Source organism: the organism of the source record quoted next, unplaced genomic scaffold (genome assembly GCF_019419815.1).
Source record: "Pyrus x bretschneideri cultivar Hongxiangsu unplaced genomic scaffold, Pyrus_bretschneideri_v1 Contig31, whole genome shotgun sequence".
Lineage (NCBI taxonomy): Eukaryota > Viridiplantae > Streptophyta > Magnoliopsida > Rosales > Rosaceae > Pyrus > Pyrus x bretschneideri.
The window spans coordinates 4,116,076-4,126,077 of record NW_025999624.1 but is presented as its reverse complement, the minus strand read 5'-3'; the positions used below and the strand labels follow the sequence as shown (position 1 = coordinate 4,126,077).

Below are 10,002 nucleotides of genomic sequence, written 5' to 3'. Positions count from 1 at the left end.
CGGGTAGAAGCGACACCAGTCTTCTTTTAATCGACACTAACTTTACGTCGATTGTAAGCAACACGTTTTTTTCTTTTTATAACCGACACTAACTATTTAAAAAGATTAAAATCTATGTTGGTTCTAAGCGACATTAATAGTTTATGTCAATTATAAGCAACATAGACAAATTAGTTGGTTATACCCGACAGTAATTCTGACAACATGTAAAGAAGGTATCGGAAATGGCTTATCCACCAGCAAGTTGTATAAAACCGACACCAACCACCGACACAATAAACCACTTTTGTAGTAGTGAAGTGGAGATGTAATGACTGTCACTAAATCAACAATTTAACCTCACTGTAAAGGTGACGGGTACCATTAGCCTAATGAGGAAGCTATCAGTAAGGAAAGAAAGATGTGAATAAATTTGAACCAAATGACTCTTTATTAAAAATATTAAAAGTTATCTTACACAACCTCCTCACTTGGGGATACATTAGGGTTCAACCCTATTATTATCACATCAATTTAGAGCATAACATTCGCGCACACAACAGTAATCACAAAGTATGTGTTGTGCCAAGCATAATCAACAGTACTATCAAGCATTGTTACAAAAACCAGATAAACATATGAAAAGGGAGTCACCCTACACAATAGGAAGTTGGCACTACTACCAAGCCCCCTCATCATCAGACTTCGCCCCTTGCTCACTAGGTCCTAAAGGGAAAATAACAATAACCAAAAAACAAAGTGTGAGTGGATCATTATCATTTATCTAGTCAAAATCATTTCGAATATCAATAGCTGCCAAACTGAGAGAAACTAAACATAACTACAAGGAAGTGATTTCCGTTCACTATTTATTTTTATGTGTACAACTCTATTTATTTCCCGTTGTTGGATTGAATAAAAGCAACGGAGAGTCAAGGTATAAAAATAAACACAAGTGGACATAAGGAGAAAATCAGTATGAGTGAATCACTTCTATAGACTATATAAGCTCAATGTAATAACATATAATATGTAATTATATTATATTATCATAGCATATCACAAAAATCTATTAAATAAAACTAAATTACAATGGTACTTTAAACAAGGAAATATCAAGGAAGCTACTTACAATGTTGCTAATTTTGGCTTGGGAGGATCAACCAAGCAAATATCAAGGAAGTTATCAATGGAAGTGTAGTTGTAATCAGGATATAGTTCTGAGGCCTCTAGATTGTTTGCTGTGAGTTCAATCCTTATTTGACCTTTGATGAATATGTTGTAAATGATTGCCGCACGTATATTGTCTGGGGGAGGAAAAGCTACAAGAAAATGAAGCAAAATGATTTAAAAAACAAATAATAATATATGAGATCATCACCATCCATTTGATTCACAAAATCAAACTGGTTAGTGACATTATTTTGTTTATTACTGTAAGAATTGTTTGATTATCAGGTTGAATTAGATGGTAATTAAGTCATAGTGGCTAATTGAAGTGGTGAGGAAGGGTGCAGTAACGACTTTGGAATTAGGATTATGATAGGGCTAAGTTTGATTTCTTCTAACGTATCAAATAAAAAGTGCAAGAAACATAATTTGCATATCTATAGAGAAAGGTATAATATATGAATCTATAATCTTTACTTCCATATACGCGGTTGTATGCAGATTAGAAATATTCTTACTCTCAGAGTGATTGAGGATTTCTTGTTCTGGGATATGAATCCTTTTGAGCATCCGTCCTTTCTTCTTTTCCCAACAAGAAATCAAGTCCAACTGAGATATAATGTTTCGTTGCGGTTTACAAGTGAGGATATGATTGGCTGCCCTTGGATCTGATGCTGCTTTTATTGTGTAGGTGCATATATCTTCCTCGTAATTCAACATAGCTATAGACATCCAAAATAAGACAATAAGGAACACAAAGTACATCAAAATTATTGTATTGCATATTGGTTAGTCAACTATACATTTCCTATGTAAGATAAATGAATTCAACAATATAACCTCTCTTTTTTTGGTTGAAACAAGAATATAAATTACAACCACGAAGAGAAGAAAAATAATACCGTTCGACTAAGATGTGTCTATGAGTCTCAACCTAGAAACTGAGCATGTGCGACCACAAAACGTATTGTTTTTAACAGTTATATTTGTGATTATCGATGATGTCTCCGTTTCATACATTCCAGTGCTACCTCCTCCCTCTTTGCGATATTTCTTCGTACCTTATTATTTTCATACATTTTCAAGCTATTTCTAGCCAAAAAAAAGGTGTGAAAAGATACTAAAAACAAAAAATTTATCAAACAAGTCCTTAATGATCACCAATATTTCTTGTAGTTGAAGGTGACTTCACAGGGGCAAAATACTTTTCATTTCATTTCTCAAGCGACGTAACCGGTGTAAATTATTTTTATATGAATATTAAAAATAAAATAAAAGAAAAACTTGTAACATTCTACTAGGACAATAGTGCATTTGTGGTTCAGTGGTAAAGTGCACCACTTGCATACTTACCCTTGGCTTCACCAGTGCCATAAACAATGACTTCCTCACGTTCTTCCCGAGGATGAAGAAAATAATCAACAAAATATGCAGCAAATGTGTTTCCACACACATAAGTGTACGGAATTCCTGCTGCTTCAGTCGCCCTTCTAATCACCCTTCTATTCTCATGTATAGCCTCGAAAGGCGGCAGCGCGGTTGCTCCTTCTGGATCTTCTCCAAACTCTGCCGGAATAAATCTCTGATTTCACAGTCCCAACATGTATATGTTGTCCGCAGTTAGACATGAACATATATATAAAATGAACTTGACCGAGTAATTTAGCCAAGAATAGCAACATAATCATGGTTCAGATTCACAGTCAACGCGAAAAAACATTTTTCACATATATTTTCACCTTTATATTGCCAGCATGTTTGATGGCGTTTATAATTTTGAACTGTTGAAGAAGCAGAGGAATAGGCAATGTAGATATTACAATGTCAACTTGTTGAAGCACTGCGACTAGCTTTTCGTGCTCATCGAGTTCACCCTGTCCAGTTCACAACATATCAAATTGGTTCTCCTAAACATTACATTGATTAGCTATATACAAAATATGAGCAGTGAATTAGTAGAGTTTAGTCAATTAAGAAATGAGAGGTTAATTAGCATAAGTAATATATAGTTATATATAATTAATTACTTGGAAGATGGTGACTCCCATGGCTTCATATTCTTTGTGCAGCTCAAGCTTGGAAGGGTCAGTGTTGGGCTTGATTGATCGGGCGTAAGCATAGGTTGGATGGCCCAATGAAACGCTTGCTTTCACCATGTACTTGCCTAGGTACCCAGTGGCTCCAAATATCAGTATCTTCTTGTTCTCACAAGCCATGACCTTCTTCGTTAATATAGTTCTTCCCAGCTGATATTTGCATGGGCTATTGTGTTTTATATAGGGAAAATGAGTGCATGATGAAGATGGAACAAAAATTCTACAGTGCTCTAAAATACATGATATTTTGAGCGTTTGAACCATTGGATTTTGGTTTTAGTGTTTTTTTTATCACAGATCTAATGGTTAAAAACTCGGAAGATCCAATGGCACTCCAGACGTTATGGAAATAGGTACATGAATTATCACGATTGCCGACCAGATTATTACACCAGTGAATTATGCAATGGGGCCCTTTTGATATTTGATATTTCATACTTCACATGAGGATTTTCTCCCTAGAATGTATGTTTCACGTTAATATTGGCAAGAGACGAAAAGATAAAATCTGCACTGTGTACAGCCATAAATTAAAAGTTCCACTCTTTATAGCCACAAATTCCACATTATATCCAATTCGACGCTCAAGTTTTTGCTTGAGACTCAAATAATATAATCTGAAGTTTTCTAATGGAACTTAGCATTCGTCCGAGTTCGTACTAGATAATAAGTTTTGCTGGTGCAGTGGCGGAGTTAATGTTTGGATCCAAATTTATACCATCGGTCCGTGCAATCAAAGTCGTTGAGTGAGCATAGCTCCCAACTGTCGGATAGAAAAGTGAAGATAATTTTGTTATTGTTAAGGGATAATATTATGATTTTTATCATAATAATTATCTTTTAATATTGAATTATCTTGGCATATTCTTAAACGGGATAGGATGCAGATTATATCCCCAAACAAGCGGTACAGTTCAAATTAATTTGGGATGTCTAGCGTAAGGTAGTGGTGATAGATTGACAAGTAGCCAGAAATGAATTTAAAATGAATTTGAAATTCATTAAATGGGGACCAAGATGCGTGGATGGGTGATGGAATTATGATAAGAAAACCTAGGTAAGCTAGGCTTTTAGTCATGATGGGATAAGTCAGGATGGGCTTTTATTATCTTTGAAAAGTCAACCATCTGAAGATAAGCTTTAGCACCTATGCTGTGGATCAGTCATTCTGCGAGTTTGAGTTTCAGTCGGTTTCTACACTATCAAGCCGTGCCAAGCAAAAAATATAGGTGCTATAAATACAAAGTCGCAGGCAACATTTAAGTCATCCAATTCAACACACAAACTGCCTTACGCAAACTCTTGCTCTACGAGAAACCTCTCAACAACCTTGAGATTTTTATTTTCTTTTTCCCGCTGACACATCTTCAGTTTAGATAAACAGCACTATGAAGGCAACCGACGAACATCTTCAGTTTGGATAAACAGCACTGTTGTTGTAGAATCAACCGACAATAGAGCACCTTCAGTTTAGATAAACACCACTGTGTCGAGGTCGACTGTTATCTATCCAAGTCTCGATCGGGAAGGATTTTCGGTGTAGTGAGGTGTTACAGGTTACTACATTCGGCACATTGAAAGCCGAATTTGAAATTGAACTTCACAGAACTAGCAGCCTTGTCTTCAAGCTCTAGAACCCTAAGGCCGAGACGTGTTCCTTCCTCGACCGCAGTCGCAAGATCAAGAAGTCAGCAACGCGCCCAACGAGACATCAACACATTTTACTCCTCGGCCGACGAGTTGGCACGCCCCGCACACAATCGAATGACGTAGTTAGCTTATTAATTACTCGGCCTGCACGCCACGTAGGCTTGGTAGTTTTTATGGTCAACATTTTGGCATGCCTGGTGGGACCCAATGCTAAAACTACGAAGTTCACATGATATATCAAGATCTCAATCAAGGTAAGATTTGGTGCCTATTAAAGGAAAATGTTGAGAAGCAATAAAAACTCCTTGACCGAATCCTTGAAGCACATGAAGAAAGGCAAAAATCTTTCTCTCAAATGATAAAGGTGAAGGTTCATCACAACTTACAAGATCAATGGTTAAATGAAGATAGAGCTCGATTTTATAAGTGGCTGGATAAGAAAACGCCTTTTTGTCTTGGGTTCAAATCAATTACATTTGAAGAATGGTTAGCTCAAAAGATCGAGGGGCAATTTTTCGCTTAGGCCTCAGAAAATTGTTGAGACGGCCAAAGAAGAACCTGGGCCACCTGTTTTTTCGGTTAAGACTAAAAGTGTGGTAGGCCTAGAAGAAAAAGTTCAAGTCTCTAAGCCAAAAATCTACTTAGAAATGATTCATCAGAATTCTCCAATGGCGAATATGGTCGAGACATGGTCTTAGACACCGAAGCTACGCCAATTAATATGATTATTGGTGATAAAGCCGATATGGAGAAATCCCGTTCAGCCACGTTATTTGAGTTAAAAGCTGAAATTAACAAAGTAATTATGCCTGGGGGGTTTAGTACTTGTCCAAGGCGGCTAATAATGAAAAATATTTCGCCAAGTCAAAAGTATTTGGAGATGGTTTTTTATTTGGCTTAGAGCGAAATCAAATTGAGAATTTTGATGTAAAAAGATCTCGGCTTGGAATAAAGCATCGTTGGCCTCCTCCTGATTATACTTCAGCCACTCTTATTTTCGTCTAAAAAAAAAGGAAAAAAGGGAATAAAATTATTTTCTTAACCACTCGACCTTTCAGGTCGATACGTAAGAAAATAAAGGGGTAGCATGTGATATAATCGGCGGTTAAGTTTTTTAGTCTCGTCGAGAGAGATTATTTGCTGATATGTTGTGTGCAATAAGAAAGGCCACCCGTGTTGTAGTAGGTCTCCGCATGGCCTAGCCTATTCACCCTGTGGGATGGGCATTTAATGGTTAATATCCGCAAGTATTTGGTTTGCCCAATTATTAGTCAGACAAGATTATTGGTCAGAGGGAGAAAAGAAAAAGCATAAGATAATCAAGTGATAGGCCACCCATTTGTGGTAGGCCATACGTTCTATTCAAAGGATTTTATTGCGTGGCTTCGGTTCAAGTAGCATTGATTTTAGTGGAATTGTCAACATCTTTAGTTCAGACTGGTAAGTTCAGCTTGGTTTAGAAGGAAGTCGCCACAGTTCAATGGATATCAAAGACCATAGTATAATTTAACGAGGCAACGTTTCCAGCAGAATGAAGCCCCACTGAATTGGAATTTCAGCCAAAAGATATATCATGCAGAAATTAATCATGGCATGAACTGTTCCAGCATGAGGTCTTACAGTTCGGCGTCAAAGCAGGAGTTGTATCATGGCATGCAAATTGGAGTCTCAGCCAAAAGATATATCATGCCAAGCCATTCAATGCATGCTTACAACTTCGTGGGCAAGTATGTATGTGTTGACCCTAAAAGCTACCAAGCCTACATGGCGCGTAGGCTGAGTAACTAATGAGCTAACTACGTCATTTGGTTGATGCGGGGTGTGCCAACTCGTCGGTGAAGCTCGACCGAGGAGTAAAATTTGTTGATGTTGCATTGAACGCGCTATTGACTTCTTCATTCTACAACTGCGATCGAGGAAGGAACACGTCTCGATCTCCAGGTTCTCAAGCCTAAAAACAAGGCTGCTATTTCTGCGAAGTTCACGAATCGTCGGCGCCGGGTTCGGTCACAGTGATTATATTCGTAAGAGTATAAACCCATCGAATCGGCTCCAAACTATACAGACACAGGTAGTCAAAAGAGATGTATGTCTTGATGATAAATGTGGTTCGGCCGTCAGAATGTCGAACTCTGAAACTCACGTATGAGTATCCAATCATAACATCACTAGGTGTTCAATGTGCCGAATGTAGTAATTTGTAACACCTTACTTCGTCGAGAAGGCTAATAAGATGACCTCTACCAATAAAGATTCGGAAACCCTTCTCGATCAAGACTTGGATAGATAACCAGTCGGCTTCGACGTAGTGCTATTTATCCAAACTGAAGGTGCTCTTCAGTCGGCCGATTCTACGACAACAATGCTATTTATCCAAACTCAAGATGTCACCCGTTGCCTTCACAGTGCTGTTTATCCAAATTGAAGATATGTTGGCAAGAAAATAAAATATCTCAAGATGTTTAAAAGGTTTGCACAGGGCAATTTGTGTGTTGAATTGGAGAGGCTTTAAATGGCGCAACCCCCTCCTATTTATAGCAACTAATCTCATCTTGGCCGAATCAGAACTATACTTGGATTAGGATTCTTCATCCTAGTCCAACCAAGGCTCGGCCAATCCTACTCCTACTAGAACTTTGAACCAAACTCTCTATCCAACCATATTCACTTCTCAAATCTCAGTGTCCCCATTCCATTGAGACTTCTTATCGTACTAGGACTTCGACCCATCCGCTCTTATTCAAATCACTCTTTCTTGCAATAGGACTCGACCGCCCTAACTGAGCAACTTACGACCATTGGACAACCCATAGTACGTTTGGAAAAGCTTTGGGCCAAACATAAACCTACGCTCGGCCCAATAATATTAGTTTGGGACTAAACATTGCCACCTTGCTTCTAAGGTCTTCGGCCTTTGTAGTCCTTAGCCGAATTTCGACCTTGAAGAAGTGAAATCAAACCCTAAAAGGTAACTAAAGGATAATGAAAAGCCTTAAATATTTCATCCATCAAGCGTATTTATGAAGCACAATCTGAATTCTTTCACACGTCCTGCCACATGGAAATCCTTTAGGTAATCTAGCAACCTTTAATAATGAACCTCAAAAACATGCGCCAGCCAAAACATCTGTTCTGCATTAAATCTGCTGCAACACACAATCGTGTGTCCTCAAACCGCGAAAACCTTGATCCTTTCACCCGGATTCTCTATGATGATTAAGGATTTTCACGATCGATTATGTCCTAAAGTTTGAAAATTAAACGCTTGACCTTCCTTCCAAGATGCCTACAAATACCTAAATCCTTTCCATTCGCACTTATGCTTCCAAAACTCCTAAAACCCTCTCACTATTTTGCCTTCAAATCCTAAAAAACCCAAAAACTCTCATCCCATAAATCTTTCCCAAAAAACTCAAATCTTCATCAATGGCTCCCTTCATCTCTAAGCTCTCTGACGAATGCAACAAATCCAAGGACTTCATCGATTGGAGCGCCATCAAGACACTGCACTTCGAGAGTGATTTGAGCGCTACTCACAAATCTTAAGGCCACTCTTCAAGGATGCAGTGCCATCGTCCATCACCACTCTCTTCAAGGCTCATTGCCTGGCCCCTTAGCTGCAAGGATTTGATTGGTTGAAATGGGCGCTGACAAAGCCCCAAGGAGCTTGGACCTCGACCAACGTAACCTGGGCGACTTGGGTTGAACGGATGGAAAAATTCTTCATCCACGAATGGAAGGCTCTCAGCATCTATGATGCCATTAGACTCTCAACCATGGAAATTGGCATAGACAGAGAACTCCTTATGACAACCTTGAGCTTCTAGTGTTCAGCCACCAACACTATGATTCTTCCTTTCGGCCCCACCATTCTTGACGTCTCAGCTATTCTTGGGACTTCTCCTTTGGGCCTTCCAGTTGACGCTACCCTTTTTGGGTACTTGTCCAACCTCAACCTCAAGGCACTATTTGACGAACGGGTCGTTGAATCGTTGAGCAAAAACGGTCAAAAGCCTTCAAAAGAAGAAGTTCAGAAATTGCAAAAAAACTTCTTCAACTACAATACCCTTATCCTCCTATTTTGTTGGTCGAGGGGAAGCGAGCCTACGGAAAGGAGAGCACGAAGCCTTCCTATTTTACTGGTATAACAAGTTTATTTGTTGTACCAAGTCGAATAAATGCTTGGTCGAGACCATACTGGTGGCCGAAGCCCTGGCTAGTGGTCACACCCTGGCCCTTAGTTCAGCCATCCTTACTAACCCCCTGCGATACCTGGCCAAAGCGACTGTCAACACAATCGACCCACACCAGAACAGACATCTCTGGGTTTTCTAACTCTGGTTGCAGGTTTATTTCACGACTCTTCAACCAGAGATCCCAAACTTCCAACCCATTGAAGCCATCGGCCTTCAGTTGGCTTCTCGACCAACACCTCCTTACCGGGCCGAATAAGTCTTTAAATACCTCTTCAGCCTAGACGTCTTTTCTGACGATGAATTTTTAATATGTCGTCATCAAGAATACCCATCCTCAATCAAGCTTCCAACATCAGCATGGAATGAAGCTGAAGATGTTGATCTTCGTCAAAACTAAGGGTTATTCGTGTTAACACGCCACCTTCCCCTCGGCTGTGATGCTCGTCGACCAAGCTGGGAGGTTTACCATCCTCACTTCATTGCTCGACAACTCGGCTACCTTTAAGGTTGCCCGGTGCCTGTACTTACTTCCAGCTCCCTCTTAAGCTGAGGACGCCTCTCTGGTTCTTCGGAAAGGGAATGTCGAGATATGAAGAAAGAATTTTAGGAGAAGTGCAAAAAATTCCACCTTCAACCAACTGTTCTTGACTCTCTCGACACTGATACCTTTAGCGACTAGTGGGAAGAATACACTCGGGACTTCTTTGGCACTCCTGTCTAAGATGTCGTCAACAAGATCTTTGGCGACCGATCCAAAACAACTCCAGCCCTCGAAAAAGACAACCCAAGCTATATGTCTGTCTACCTTCATCCTTCAAACACTTACTCAACTTTGCTGACTTGATTTAGCTTTCTCAGGCGATCAGGTACTAAAATAGGCAGATGTGATCCTCGCGGCTGCGGCTAGGAGA

General features: G+C 39.4%; 1 protein-coding gene across 1 annotated transcript; it reads right to left on the bottom strand.

The window, feature by feature from the left end:
- Window positions 1-407: 407 nt before the first annotated feature.
- Window positions 408-3,505, bottom strand: LOC103963805 (isoeugenol synthase 1). Its single transcript, XM_009376658.3, has 6 exons — window positions 3,177-3,505; window positions 2,889-3,023; window positions 2,503-2,731; window positions 1,668-1,871; window positions 1,112-1,301; window positions 408-705 (listed from the first exon to the last, which is right to left on the bottom strand). Exons 1-6 carry the CDS (start codon window positions 3,363-3,365, stop codon window positions 699-701), a joined length of 954 nt encoding a protein of 317 aa, XP_009374933.2. The 5' UTR covers window positions 3,366-3,505; the 3' UTR covers window positions 408-698.
- Between the last annotated feature and the right edge of the window lie 6,497 nt (window positions 3,506-10,002).